The sequence below is a fragment of the Buteo buteo genome, chromosome 4 (assembly GCF_964188355.1).
Source record: "Buteo buteo chromosome 4, bButBut1.hap1.1, whole genome shotgun sequence".
In the NCBI taxonomy this organism is placed as follows: Eukaryota; Metazoa; Chordata; class Aves; order Accipitriformes; family Accipitridae; genus Buteo; species Buteo buteo.
Genome location: NC_134174.1, coordinates 51153659 through 51169626, shown reverse-complemented (window position 1 = coordinate 51169626; position 15968 = coordinate 51153659). Strand labels below are relative to the sequence as shown.

The 15968-nt window shown below is 42.6% G+C and overlaps 1 protein-coding gene across 1 annotated transcript; it reads left to right on the top strand.

Annotated features, from left to right (window-relative positions):
• Positions 1-1694: 1694 nt before the first annotated feature.
• Positions 1695-3071, top strand: LOC142030660 (D(1) dopamine receptor-like). The gene has a single exon (XM_075026932.1). It carries the CDS (start codon positions 1695-1697, stop codon positions 3069-3071), a length of 1377 nt encoding a protein of 458 aa, XP_074883033.1.
• Positions 3072-15968: the final 12897 nt, after the last annotated feature.

The window sequence follows — 15968 nt, the reverse complement described above, 5'->3', positions numbered from 1 at the left end:
GTCTATGTTATTTTGACAGCTACTACTGTTTTAACAAAGTACATATTTTATCAGAGAAGATTCTAGGTAAATCATTTGAATTATGAGTTAGTCTTATAGACAAGCACGTTAACAAGAAAAGTGTTCCAATTTTCAATGTCACAACAGGAATAACACAGTGGGCTGCTTTATGAAGACTGTGGTCTCCAAGGCACAAAGCAACTAGGATCTTAAAAAACATGACCAAATGTTAACAATCTGTTATGAACTGGTACAGCTAGTTTGCCTTAAATATGTTGATTTTTTACAGACTAAGCTGCCAGCTTTGCTGTTCAAAATTTGTTTAAAAAATTTCCAGTCTCTGTTCTAATTACCAAGAATATCATAACAGTACAATGGAAATCGGATACTTACTGGCTTGAAAATTATTTGTATTGGCACTAGTGGATGAAGTCGTTTTAATTAGGGGGCAAAAAGCAAATATAAAATACCTGATCTAAAAATAAATACCTGTTTGCCATGTTAGTCAATTACATGAGTCGGTATGTTCTGTTCACGCCCCAATCTCTTTTTTCTCATGACAGGATTACCGTAAAAATTCTTCCAAAATAAAGGATTATACCCTATTTGCATTAGGATACTTCATTGAAAGTAGGCTGCAAATATATGTGGGACACTTATACGACACCATATATGACAACATTGTAACAGCGAAGGGAAGACTGCTGAAATATATCAGAAAACACCTTTGGCTGAAAAATAAAGAGGCAGGTTTTGGATGCTCGTGCCTGAGGAAACGCACGAACAACCTTCTGCCAAGAGGCAACAAATCCAAACTAGGGATGCCTTAGGTTTCTATGCTTGTGGTTCCTTTCCATAGGATTTCAATTCAAACCGAAAAATGAAGAGCAAAATACTGTTTTGGTGAAGACACAGCTTCTAACACCCAGCTTTGATAGCATTCTCAGTGCAAACAGGCGCGAAGCGCTGCCCTGCTCTGTAAGCAGCCTGAAATGTGACCGTGGTCTCCAAAAGGAGGAGATACTTGGAAAGCGCCAGATCCTCGTCCCTGACGCTTAGGCAAGTAGCAGCCCAAGCCTGAAAAAGGGCCATGCTGGGGCGGGGGGAAATCCGCCTCCGTGCCGTGACGAAGGTCGCTCGATCCTGAGGACTTTCCACGCCATTCCCCGCCCGCCAGCGAGCTCCGTCTGACCGGGGGCTCGCCCCTCCGCTCCCTCCCGGGGACCTGCCGTCCCCCGCCGCGCGGCGCACCACGGCCACGGAGAGTTGCCGCTCGCCCGTCCCGGCGCTGCGGGCAGAAAGGCGCGGGTCTCCCCCAGCGCGACGACGCAGCTCCGCTGCCGAGGGGCTGCCGCCGCCGCCGAGGGGCTGCCGCGGCGGGACGGTCCCTTCCTCGGAAGGAGCCGCGGCGAGGCGGCAGGCGGGCGGCCCCGAGCAGCCGGCGCGGTGAGTAGCCCCGAGCCGGCCCGCCCCGCCGCCCCCCGCCGCCGGGGGGGAAACTGAGGCAGGCGGCGGCGGGCAGAGATGCCCCCGCCGGCGGCCGCCCTCCCGGCCGCGGACGGCGCCGGCTGCCGGGGGGCCCGGCGCCCCCTCGGCGCGGGGGGCCCGGGGGAGCGGGGCCGGCCCTTCCTCCGGGGCAGCGGGGCCGGCGCTGCCCCGCGGGCGGAGCCGCGGCGGCCGGGGGAGCGGCCCTGATGGGCAACGCGGCGGCGGCGGGGGGCGGCCCGCGGGCGCTGCGGGCCCTCACCGGGTGCCTGCTGGGCGCCCTGGTGCTGGGCACGCTGGCGGGCAACGCGCTGGTGTGCCTGGCCGTCCTGCGGTTCCGCCACCTGCGCGCCAAGGTCACCAACTGGTTCGTGCTGTCGCTGGCCGTCTCGGACCTCTGCGTGGCCCTCCTGGTGATGCCCTGGAAGGCGGTCACCGAGGTGGCCGGCGGCTCCTGGCTCTTCGGCAGCCGCTTTTGCGACACCTGGGTGGCCTTCGACATCATGTGCTCCACCGCCTCCATCCTCCACCTCTGCATCATCAGCCTGGACCGGTACTGGGCCATCGCCAGCCCCTTCCGCTACGAGCGCAGGATGACGCAGCGCCTTGCCTGCGCCATGATAGCCGTGGCCTGGGCCCTCTCCATCCTCATCTCCTTCGTCCCAGTGCAGCTACACTGGCATAAAGCCGAGGACAGGAGCTATACGGGCTCCCGGCAGCCTGGGACACCCCGCTGCGACGTCAGCCTGAACCGCACTTACGCCATCGCCTCCTCCCTTATCAGTTTCTACATTCCCGTGGCCATCATGATCATCACCTATACCAGGATCTACCGAATCGCCCAGGCCCAGATCCGCCGCATCTCCACCCTCGAGCGAGCAGGGGGGCAGTGGCCACCTCACAGCAAGGAGCCCACCTCCTCTTTGCGGAGTTCCCTGCACAAGGAGACCAAGGTGCTGCAGACCCTCTCTATCATAATGGGAGTCTTCGTCTGCTGCTGGCTGCCCTTCTTCCTGCTCAACTGCCTGCTGCCTTTCTGCCAGCCCGAGCTCGAGAGAGACCGCGAAGGACAGTCGCCCTGTGTTGGCCAAACCACCTTCAACATCTTTGTGTGGTTTGGCTGGGCCAACTCCTCAGTGAATCCAGTGATCTATGCTTTCAACGCAGACTTCAGGCGGGCTTTCAGCAACCTCCTGGGCTGCCAGTGCTGCTGCTGCGGCACACCCAGATCCACTGTGGAGAGGGTCAACTTCAGCAATGAGCTGGTTTCCTATCACCATGACACCACCTGCCAGAAGGAAGGAGCTGCCTCGTCGTCAGTACCCCCCACTGCCGTCGCTGCCTGGGTGCAGCCCATACCCCATGCCGTAAGCCTTCAGGGAGAGGACAGCAGTGAGGAGATGTCTATGGAGAAGAGGCCTGTGACTTCTCAGACACAGGCTGCCCCTGGAAGCAGCCCCAAGAGTCGTCAGGTGCCAGCTATTTTGCAATTGGATTGTAAGGCAGAGCTATCCCTGGAAACTATTACGCCCTGTGCAGGGCTCGGTCGGTGTGAGGGACCTCATCACCCTGTTCCGGAGGGATAAGTGATTGCGTGTTTCTCACACACACAGCCGTCCCACAGGGAGAGATCACCCTGCCTCCACGTAAGCTACGCCTGTCCCCCAGCAAACAAAGTCCCATCCCCGAAAGATGGGAACCTGCTGCTCTTACCGCAGAGGGGTGACAGGTATATGAAGTCCATTCCAAAAGCATATAGCAGCCACACATTAACCTCTTCCCATGACCACCTTCACCCCTTACTCTCTTTCACAGTCAGTAGACATTTCCCATGCACTTGTTCACCCCCCTTCTTCAAACTTGTGATATTTATTAAGAATAGTGAGATAATTAGATCAAAATAAAAACAACCCATAGTTTGAGACTCTGTAATATAATCTTATGTAGATAACTTATTATTAGATTTAGCTTCATTGCTAAAACCCATTGCCTCCCCCCTCATGGTTTCACATCATACATGTGCATAGTTCTGGTCTTAGAGGTTTGCGTATGGTTTTAACTCCGTGTTTATTTCAAAGCCGCATGCCTGGATTTACATGTCTGAATCTGTGTTTAGGCTCTTAAATAAAAATTGCTCTATTAAAACATCACTATCTTATGTTGAGTCAAAAGACTTCTCAAAACCCTGGAAGATTAAGTTGCTTTTATGTAGGATCCCAAACACAGTTTCAGGTGCCTAACTTTGGTATCCAGGCTTAATGATAGTTGAGCTAGGATCTTCCTCATTCTTGAGTGTCAGAAAATGTATTCTTGTATGAGGCTGAAGTTACAGCAGGACAGTGTTTGAGAACTAACACAACAACTCCAGAGTGATTTAAGCTGCTATTAGCTGAGGCAGCTGTAATCCTTCCTTTCTCCTACTAGTTCAGGCAGCCAATCCTTCCAGAAAGCAAGCTGGTCCACAAAATAAAAAGTGACCAGGTCATCTCTTTGAACCCATTTCACTACCTGTAGACATGAACAGCAACAAAAGGCAGAGCAAATGGGTATTGGGTGGCTTGCAGGAGAGAAAATACCGGGGGAACTTGACGATCATTTCTGTGTGTGTAAAAGGGTTCAGCAGATACTAAGGGAATACAGTGGCACCTCACTGTCCTCCACTTACCTGTCCACTGCTTCAGAGTTTTGTTGCTGGCAATTTAATACTGTGCTCCACTAACCACCGTCATTACCTGTGCTCCACTAACCACCATCATTACCCTGTTTTTCTGTCCTTTGCCTATGATTGAGTTGATTGACCTCGATTCATCTAAGGAAGATGATGAAGATGCAACTGCCCAGAAAGAGACATCAAGAATACTTACACTGCAAGAGTTTTCTTGGACATTGTCTCAGAGGTGGCACAGCTGATATCTTTCTGAACAGTGATCCATGCTGAAAAGCCAGACTTTCCTCCCAGTGATCCTGCTCCTGCTCCCTGTGAATTTAAGCCATCTGTAGTTCTTCAGTCCCTGTACGCATTTCACCCCATCACATTAATTCTTAAGGGAAAAATTGCTTTTGCTATTCTGCTCTTTTCAGGAATGTGTCCTTGATGGTTAGTTGGGTGTGGCTGTAATGTGTTCTTCAGGGCCAAGACTGGCAGGACAAGAGGTAATGGGCTTAACTGTAAGAAAGACCAAGGCAAGACTTTGGAAAAAAACTTCAGAAGAATGAGGATAATTAAACACTGGAGTAGATTGCCTAGGGAGGTTATGACATCTCTCTCAGTAAAAGTCTTTAAGACGATATTGCTAAACATCTGTCAGAAATGACACTGGCATTGTTAATCCTGTCTTGGGGCAGAGGCATAGTGTAATGGTTTCTGGAGATCTTTTGTAGTCCTGCTTCACTATGACAACACAACTCCTTAAGCATTGAGCTTAAGATGTTTGATTTTTTTTTTTTTTCATACAATGATCCTTAGCTATTTCCTTTAAGGCAAAGAAGCATACAGATAAGAACTTTGAGACCCCATTGGTACATTTCCCTTCTTCACTTAATGATTACCCATTTTTCTTAGCACTTAACAACTGTCATCCAGCATGCCTAGTGCCTCATCCAGAGAATAATGCTGAAATAAACCTAGTGTTTCCTTAAAAGAGACACAAGGTCTGTGGTTTTTGTTTTGATTCCCTTTGATTATTTTCTATGTGATATACGCAAACTGTACATGGATTCAGATGGTAAAGGGTCAATAAATTTGTGAGAGGATTTTCCTTGCCACATTTCTTCCTTCTTACACAAACCAGAAACACATATAGTAAGAGTGTCAGGATCTTTTACCTCCTCCAAAAAAACAAAATTGCATCTTAGCACTGTGGAAGACTTCTTGTCTCACCCCCTCCACACTAAAACCCATCCTGGGGATATACCGACACACCTGATAAGACACTGTCCTGACGTGTGACTCCCTCGCTGCCTGCTACACTTCTGTTTCTGTTGCAAGAGCTTCAGTTGGCTCCATCTCTCAGAGAGTTAACTCTCCCTGCCCACACGTCTTCCTTCTCGTGGGCAGGCAGTCTTCTGGCAGTCAAGGCTACGCATGAAATCATTATGCACAGGAGCTTTTTTTTTTGCGTGTGTGTGTACAGTCCTATTATTAGTGATAAAAGCTGCTAATTAGTGAAGGGAAATATTTACTTTCTCGCAAGGTTTGCCCTGCCTATGGGAGCTGTCTCACCCAGGAAGTAGTCTGGACTTACTACATGGAGTGATGAAAGCTTAGTGTATGAGAGAGTGGGTGGCAGAAATTAAGCAATGAATATATTTGAATAACATTTTCTCTGAAGAATAATCAGAAATGCATGGTAGCTTTGATTTATGAAACTACATTTGTGTTAAGAATAGAGAAAGCTATTTGTATCAGTGCTTGTGGCTATAGTTTAAATAGGTTCATTAATAGGTCACATTGTACCTGAAAATAAATGGACATTTACCTGAAGAAAAAACTTGGTTTTTACTGAAACTTTTTAAAGGGACCATTTAAATTGCTCTTTGTAAGTGATACTGCAAATAATTGTTTGGACCTAATTGATAATGGTCATTACTGATGTGCAGATGATATACATTATGGTAGTTTACAGCTGTAAGGTCCATTGTAGTAAGTGCAGTGTAATGTTCAAGGCTGCAATAAATTTCAGAAATTGCATATTATAAACTGTTTATACTCATTTTAAGTGGCATATTACTGAAGGTACTTCATATGAAAGCTATACCGCATAGCCCTTCAGACTACATCTTCTGCTGTTGCTGATTTAATAAGACATAAATATTGATACTGTATGTATTTTTATTCTCCTAGACTGGGAAGGCTCCTGAATGTTAAGCATACTACAGACCACACAGTTCTGTGTACAGTAAATAAGCAAGACTTATTTTCCCAAGAATTTTTTTCTAGTGTCTAACTGTGATTTCTAATTGACATTTTTCTCCTGACAGGGTAAGCTGCTGTGTTAGATTACACAAGATTCAATTAGCATTGTTACATTCAAGTCTGATGACATATATTAAAGTTATTATAAAAAGCCAAAGGTTTACTTAAGCAGAAATTAAGAGGCAAAATTATTTCCTATTTACACCATTGCAGCTACTCAAAATAAACACTTCCAAAGAAAAACTTGGCAGCACTTTGGTATGCATTTTTGAGTCACAACTTTCTTGGCTTGGCAGGACAAAATCAATCACAACTGGTGAAGGTATTATTTTAGGGAAATCTATGGCTGTTCCTCAGACTCACTTTTTATAACTCAGTTTATCAAACCTACGTACTTCTTTATGGATTCACCACAATATATGCAAGGTATCCACTGACTAAAAGCAGTTCACTGTAATGGTATTGTAAATGTGGAACTACTAATGTCACAGTGAGCTAAAAAATAGCTTTTAAATAGCCTTGGTGTCAAAACAGTCCAACCTCACAGATACCTTAACTAAAAACTCTTACTAGCCAACCTCTAAACAACCAAATCAAAACATGTTCCAGTTCAGTGAAGTACAAGTAGTAGGGCTTTACGATGTATACCAAATGCCTTCCTGTTCAAATAATTCCCACTTCCTTTCCTTCTGTCAGCCTACAAAGTTCTCAACCAGCTACAGGTCCTATTTCTTTGTTACACAACTGAAATGAGTACAAACTTCTTGTGGTCAATTAAAAGCTTATGTAGCTGAGCTGCCACGGCAGCCCTTCTCCCTATTATATCACACATGAGAAATAGGGATAATGTCTCCATAGCCTCCTTGGGTGGCTGTAGAGAAGCTTATCCAGCTGAGAGCTTTTCCCTGCTGTCAAATTTCTCTGAAATTGTTCATTGGGTTTAAAAGTTAAGCATGGGGGTGAATGGAGACAGATACGTGCATGCATGTGTTTGTGCCTTCTTAGACAACCAGGCTAGAAAGTAAACAGCGTTCTTCAAGGAAAAGGAAACTTAAACCTCAAGGCAGGGCTGTCTGGAGCTGGAGATAGAGCAGAGCAAGGACAAGAACTCCTTCCTGGTGAAAGACAAAAAAGGCTGGTCCCACACCCCTGTGTGGCTGAGGTGCCAGGTGACATTTCAGTAACCAGCCATCACGGTGTTGTTTCTAAAAACAAATGTAGTGCCACCAGTCACATGCAGCACCTCTGTAGCAGGAGGCAACAGCAGGACAGCAAAGATGTACTTGAACACCACACTGATGTAGAGTTTCATTTTGTTTCCTAAGCAATATTTTTAAAAGATTAACTACAAAGCACATGCATCTTTGACATTACGCTTACATTTTTGTGTTCTATTGTTTATTGCTTATCTGTTTGCCTGTCATCTGATTTATGTAGGGCTTTATTTTGCATTACACACAAACTCAGAGATCGCCATTGACTTCAAGAAGCTTGTTACAGCTATGACACTGCCTCTACACATATCAGTTACAGGAATGAGAAAGGACTGAAAAAGCATGTGTCACTTGGCATGAGAAAACATAAAGCCTTGGGACAATTCTGCAATTCAAACCATAGTAACAGAAAAATACGTTCTCAAAGAAACTCCCTGTTAGCAAAATCCTAATAAGCAAAACCCAAAAAGACTGGATTTCCTCCCAGTCTCCTCCTCCCCTTGGATTGGGAGCCTACCCATGTATCCGACCTCCAGGAAAAATCTTTCATCTTCCCCATCTTATTTCTCCTTTGCAAATGCACACAAACATGCAGATAATGCAGAGAGATATTAGCCCCTAGATATTGCAAAGTATATTTCCAAGGCATCAGAGGAAACAATATTTTTCCAAAATTAGTCTTCCCTCCTCCCTTTATTTCTTGCTAAATTGTTGTAATTTGTTTTGCTGAGTTGAATGCAGACTAAATAACATTGTGTCCTTAGAAACTCCATCCAAATATATGTACAAATGGAAAATTAATTAAATAGTTCTGGTTTAACAACTATTACACATAGCTGCTACCATAAACGTTAAAAAAAACCCCAACATCTCATCCACAAGTTTATAGTTAGGTGTAACTTTAACAAATGCTGAATTCAGTGGAAATACCAATGTAAAGGAAAACAAGGTCATACCTCAACTGTATGTATTTTTTTCTTATCCCTCTGATAATAAGCTGATGCCTTAACATTTCAGTTAAACTTTAATTTCAGTGAGAAACAGCTGACCTAGGTAGCAAAAAGAGAAATCCCTTATACAACTTGGTTGTCAGAAGCATCTGTTGTTTTGCTTTTGCCAAAATCATGCCTCTTATGTTGGATTTCAGATGATGCACCTACGCGCACCATATTAAGTATATTTCAATCAGTTGAGTACTTCTCAGTAAAAATTCTTTTGTGAAAAATTCTGTATTCTTCATCAACTGGTTTTTTTTTTTTCCTCACCTGGGAGGCTGAAGTGGCTTTCTGGATATTAAGCACTATCAGTCCAGTCCCCCTGGACTGACGTACTTAACTGGTTGCATTACCATGGTTACAGACTCCCACCACATAACTCTTAACTTTATTTATCTCATTGTTATAATTTAACTCAGTTTCCTGAATCCTTCCACCTTTCCTACTCCAAACGAATGTACAGCAGGATGCTCCCTCTGGGCACAGGCTACTTCTCAGTTTTCTAGTTTCTCTTAAGAACCAATTTGCATTTACACCCAAGAAAGGCACAAAGATGTTAAACAAAGTAATTAATTTTTCTAGCATATGTGGCTTGAAAAAAAATTATGGTGATCTTGATCTGGGCTTGTTATCCCTCCCCAGTCCCTACCTGTGTCTAATCATTCAAGACATTTTAGAAGACCCAGGGCTTATGCCTGCATTTCACGTTTTTCTAAGTTAACCAGCTACATGACAGGAAAACTGCCTATCAGTGGAACTACTGACAGCAATAAATGAAGTGTGAACACGTATGCAGGATCTTCACATGTGCATAGCATAAAATGAATGAAGATGCTTTGAAAAACATAGGTTTATCTTCATCAATCAGAGGATGAGAATTTCATCTTGAGCCAGTTTTATTTTAGTTTAGGTAGTGAGAAGACATTTCCATTTGTAAAATTTGCAGAAACCGTTGCTAGGTTCCCCCTTTTCTTTAAAGATCATTTTCATAGAGTTTTCTGCAATTTGACATTTTAATATATTTTTAACTAATTAAATTCATCTTTGCACCCACCCTCAGTGAGAAGACATCACTTCATTTTACTTTTCATATTTAAATTGGAACTGGTTGAATGGAGTTTATATACGCTATTTCATGGACTCAAATCTTTTGATGACTTTCGCATGAAAGGTAACTAACTACATGTGAGCAAGCTCTCTGAGCTTCTATTACAATCAATGGAGATCTAGGCCAGACAGTCAAACGTGGCTAGAGTGATTTATTGGACCAGGTGAAGATACCTACTTTAGAATGAGAGGAAAAAGTCCCTCGACTCTGACTAGCTGAAGGGGAAAAAAGCCAGTGATGTGGGATAGTAACAGACAGGGAAATAACATGGTCAAGTGTGCAAACCAGCTACAATTTTTTTTGCTGTTGGTAACAAAGCTGAATCAGTTAGAGATCATATACTCAAAACCTGACAAGAGGTAATGATCTTTACAATGTACGCAGAGCTGGATTTGCTCTTTTGTTTGATGCAGTCTGAAAAGTTTCTCTAACCTTACCATTTAGATTTCGGAAAATAAAAAGATATAAGCCATCAAAGTGATAAGAACTATCAGTTTTCCAAAGTAGTTTAAATAAATGAATGCATAAAATAACACAGAGCATAGAGTGTTTACTAATGCCTAAATCAGTAATATAGTCATCAGAGGCAGCATCACAGCAAATGTTCTTGATGCGCGTTTGTTAACAGGGGGAGGGAAATATATAACAGAGTTGAGTTTCAAGACGGCAGACTGGTAATTAGACGTTTTGTCTCTTATGTTTTGGACTATAGCAGAATACTAGTGCTGCCAGACTACATTGTGACAATAAATTCATTGATAGTGGTGATTAATAACCATAATATCCACTCTAAGTGTGCTTATCCTATAGTACCAGTGCTTCCAAGCCATGAATTACAGTAGCACCGGACCAATACCTCCTCGGTGTGCTGTCAGCCTTCAGTCTAAAGCTCTTCAAGAGCTTAAAAAAAACCCATCTGCACCGTTGTAACCCAGAAAGCTACAGTCACTCCTGCTGTTAAGCCTTTCACACCTACAGCAACAGTCAAAAGAAATCCTCTGCTCTGCCAGGTGGACCTCCAAAAAAAAGGAAAGACTGCCCATATTCTCAAAAGCCTGCCCCCTTTCCCAGGGCGCTGGCACCTGGGGACAGCGGCTGTTCCACCTTCATAGCGTCCATGAAGAAGCTTGGAAGAGGAGAATCCTTTAGCAAACAAACCGTTAGAAAAATGGCATCAACAACAAAAGCCACATTTGCTGTTACATTTATGCAGATGTTCCTCTGGTGTGATGTTCTCCTTTCAAACACTTTTTAAAAAGTAACAGCGACTACTTCTGCTTTTGTTTCCTTTCCCACTTTTCATTTCCAGCTCCATATTGTTAGGCCCCCCGTTTTGTCTTAACACTTTAGCACTGACCACAGGTATTCACCAGGGCCAGTCTGGCCACCGACATGACTTTTTAACCAAGCCTAACAGCATTTTACTCATAGGAAGGGTCTTGGAAAAAAGGGCAATTTTTATTGATGGAGCTGCAACAGAACTTCTGCACCACTGACGCATTTCAAGAACCTTTTAAGGCTAGATTTTAATAGGTATGAAGATAGATAGCTCTCAAGATTGCTGCCTAAATGACTTCATACAATGTGTGTATACAAGGCACAAGAAAGCACAACATCAGAGCAACTATTACTGAGAACAATGGGGCATTTTGGGGACACAACAGCTTACTGCAGGCTTCTTTCATAAAGGGGCTAATTTTCACTCTACTGCTGACAACTTATGCTACTGAAGAAGCATAAAGTAGCTTTAAAGATGTTTGTAGTGGAGACCATTTCCTTGAGGTAGGGTAAAAAGTTGTTATCATGATCCTCAGAGGCACCATCTTAGCACATCTGGGACTAGTCCAGGGACAAGGGAATAAAGATAAAGCATAATGCCTGTTGTGTTGCACTGATATCTGACAATTCAAATAAACTGATTTTATTTGAAGCACAAGTCACTGCGCTCACTACTACCATCACTTTTGCTTCCTGAAAATGCACGATAGCTGCTTATCTAAATATGCATTACCTTTATTTTTTTTTATAGAAACAACATTTTATTTTGCTTCTGAATAATCCCCTTTTTGAATTTAAGACTAACTTTCAGAGACACGCAAGCTGGACAGGCAAAAAATTTGAATTGTAAATGTCTTGTTGAGCTTCAGTTGTTTAGTATGTCTTACCTTATAAAGCTGAAATGTGTGATTTTGGGGAGGCACAAGCTGGGTTCAAACAATGCCTCAAGTCATATGCTTTCAAATATATTTTTTTCTCCCTAGGTATTGCTACAACATGCCTGCTCCCCTGCAATCCAGTTGAAAGAGTTATTCCTGGGAAGCACACTGACAGAAGATGAAGGAAATCTATATACAATAAAAAAACAAATAACCTTGAAGGCAGAACAGCAGTACAGAGGAAAATTTTCATGTAGTTTAATACCACTGAGTATTGACACTAATATTTGTTTATTAGAGAAGTCATACCTTTCCACTCAGGAAATGCTCATCACTGTCTCTCAGCCTCAGCTATAGTGTGTTTTCAATGAAGCAGACAATTTTCCTCATTAACATTACATTCTGACTTAGGACTTTAGAAGCAGAAGACCCCTCACTCTTGGGAAGGGTATCATGTGTGGTAAAAAAGGAAAAAAGCTCTTCATGGCATATTGTTCCAGGAACAAAGACTTCTATAACTTCAATCTACTGATACATGTCATGATGGAAAATACAAAGAATTTCAGCACCCCCAAGGAGTTAACCTGGAAGAACTGGATGTACCAAGCAGGAGTCATTGTGATTTTGATAGCCTTTAGGCTGAGCATCTGACATCATGTAATCTTGTATCCATAAAATAGATTTTCCTAAATGTCAGTCTGCCTGCATACAATCCCACTGCTCTATATTGCCTACTAACATGCACCTTCCATACACTACAAGCAGTTCCTCCCTGCCTGATACCATGGTATTTGCTGTGATTGTCACCACCTGACCTGGTAATTATAAAGGTCTCATCACTGTGCTCTCCTAATAAACCGGGCTGTGGAAAAGATATTTTCCATTTCTAATGGAGCCTCTTAGGCTCAGAGAGACCAGGATGCAGAAAGGGGGAAGCAACTATAATCTGCTAACAGAAGAAAAGACACATACCTGACCATGTTGGACATAGAGAGATTGCACAAAAGGGCTAAGTGCATGCACGAGGTGCTTTGTCCGGCAATGGAACTAATGCTCTGTACACCTCTTGTCTCCTGTCTCCAACAAGCAGCTTTTTTCTGGATGCACTCTGTCCACAATGGGAAGACTTCTTTCAGAAACACCAGGTCTTTAGAAAGATTAAAATGTAGGTCCCAAAGAATGATCCTTTCCAGACTTAACAAGTCCCAGGTCCTGTTTGGAGGCTCAGTGGTCACCCAGTGATGTAGTCCACCGCATCCCTGAGGGGACGGTGGGCTGTAGCACAGGGACAGCAGTGGAGTGTCAGGGCAGGACTTTATGTGATTTTCTCCTTTGGACCTCACCAAAATACAGCCAGAGCCAGCCCGCATCTCCAGTGGGATAGGCTTATCTGGCTGTCTGTCAGGATGCCTAGATTTTTGACATTCCTGATTCAGGGATGGGAACACATTCTACCTGCATTTCAGTTTTGTTGTATGTACCACAAAAAAAATACTCGTTTCCTTTCTTGAAGAGTAAAGGGGATGACTTAACTAGTTTCTCCACAACTCTGAAGCACTACCATATGTATAAAAAAGGTTTCTAGGCTTTGTGATTAATTTTTCTTTCTAAATTGAGGGAAAAACCCTCTTGAGTGATTTTTATCTTGCTTAAGAAATAAAAGAAGGAACTTCATTTATCAGTTGTCCAGTTCTGTCCTACTTTGCTAATCCTTTGGTATATACTGAGAGTAGCAAGGCAATAAGGGAAGTAATTTTGTTCTTCGGGAAGAGCAGCAGCTATGGTATGTGAAGGGAAAATCATGTTTTGGGTATAAATTCTGTTATCACTTCCAAACTTTCCACAGCTGCCACGCGTACCAGAAACATTTCATAGATGTGTTAGGACTACAAGTGCAGGCAGAGCCTGGCAGCAGAACTTGCAGAAGCTACAGTGCACCTGGGCTTTTAGGGATCCAGACCAAAGAACTAGTAATAGCAAATTAAACAAGAAAACAGATGGGTAAAAATGTACAAGTGCAGTCTTTACTATTACTCACTTCTATGGGCAGATTATTCCATATCTTCTACCACAAGAATAAAATACTGTATTTTCTAACACAGAAAAGAAAATGCCTGAAGTACTTGGAAAAACTGTGCCTGCAGCATACGCTTGGTAACAGGATGCACATTTGTATCAAACCAGAAGACACCCTTTTGGAAACTCGGTGGCCTGTGTAGTGTCAAGGCAAACACACACAAGCAAGAATGTGCTGCTCAGCTGCTTTTATTAATACTAGGTTCTTAGTTCTCCTTTTAATTAGGTGTCTTTCCTTGATGTTTCTTTGTTATGGTGGGGTTTTTTTATTTGATACTTATGCATAGTGTAGTTCTACTTAAAAAAAAAAACCCACAATATCAAACTGGTTTTAATTTTGTAATACAAGAGCCATGAATCATGTGTTGTCAGACTATACATGGGCTTATATAGCCTGTGTATTTCTGCCCCATAAAAATCACTTTAATTTATAGGGCAGGGCCAATTTCATTGTTTGCTAGTGTCTAACACACCAGCACTCTCCCCACTACCTCAGATCTTTAGATAAAAACACAACATAAAACCAAACATATAACCCATAAAAAATGGTGGGGTTTTTTTTTTTTAGAAAAACATCCACCTTTTAGGTACCTGATATCTTTCATAATTACCTCTTTTGACATTAACTCTTCCTTGTAGTAGTCTACATATCAGCTCACGCCACGGAAAACCAGTCTCCAGCCTTCAGTTTGGCAGCAGTTGGTAAGAGAATTAAGCTCTGAATAAACTGAATCTCTGGACAAGTTAAATGTCTGAACTTGCTCCAGTTTCTGGTAAGGTACTTTACTGTGCTGATATACAGAAAGCATTATCCTTGTTACATTTTTCTTCAGAAAAAAATAGACTATTTCTATTATTTTTTATGAACTAAAGTTAAACATGCCAGGTCAGTTTATTGTATGTTTTATAAAATTGCCATTTAGGTTTTCTGGAATTTTAACTGGAACCTGGTAGGTAAGATCTTTCATCCTAGAAATCTTCCTTTTTTTTTTTTTAAACTTGTATTCCAATATGTAGGCTTTAAAGTTTTTTATTCAAACCACAAGACATTTAATCTATTTTAAAGAACTAAGTCTTCTGTTTACAACTTGGTTGTCAAATAATTATCATTTGTTTCCTTTCTGAAAAGCTCTGCAACTACATCTTGTTAATGAAACCCTCACAACTTACATTTTCAGAATGTGAAATTTCCTCACATTTCACAAAAAGAAGAAAAATAAGAAGCAACCCCACCCCTCTGAGTTTTCTCAGTGATCTGTACAACATGTTTCTTCCCACACATGGCAAATGGGGAGTTCATGCTGCTGTACCAGGTTTTACATTACCAGGCGTCTGGTATCTTCACGCTACGCCTGCTGCTTCTTGAATAAAAGTGCTCTCTCACACCATCTGATACAAGCATTCTCTGGTAACATTTTAATAGCTGATCTCCTGCATCATTTTAGCCCCCCCCCCCCCTTCTACTCTTTAGATACTCTTCTCACTTAAATGATGAAATAAGCCTTTCATAGCATGTTGGTCATCTCCACCACATTATGAAAGACAGCAAAGAAATAGTGTCAAGATGCGTTTGTTAATTTCAACACTTCACATTTCTAGAAATGTTCAGATTAAATGGGTTCCCCCTATCCCTTCTGTCTGTCTAAAATAAGTGGCCAAGATCAATTTAAAAGGCAACTCATTTTCATTTTACAATACTTGCATGGTTTTTTAATTACATATAGGTATGTATGTGTGTTACTACAACAATAAGGAATATATTTTCTGCTTCTTTAAATCAACTGTAGGATGACCAGACATAAGTTCTATGAAAGGAAATGGTCTTTTTTGGTATCCTGATGAAGCCCTCTGTTTAGTAATAGCTGAAATCAATTCTTTCTGTGATTTCCTTCACTATTAGAAGCCAGAGCCTGATTTATTTTGAATGAGCTTAAAGAATGGCAAAGGCAAAGCTGAAGTTCAGCCTTTCACAAGACTTAAAATTTTGATCAGCTGATAGAAAAGCCTAGAGTGGTAGTG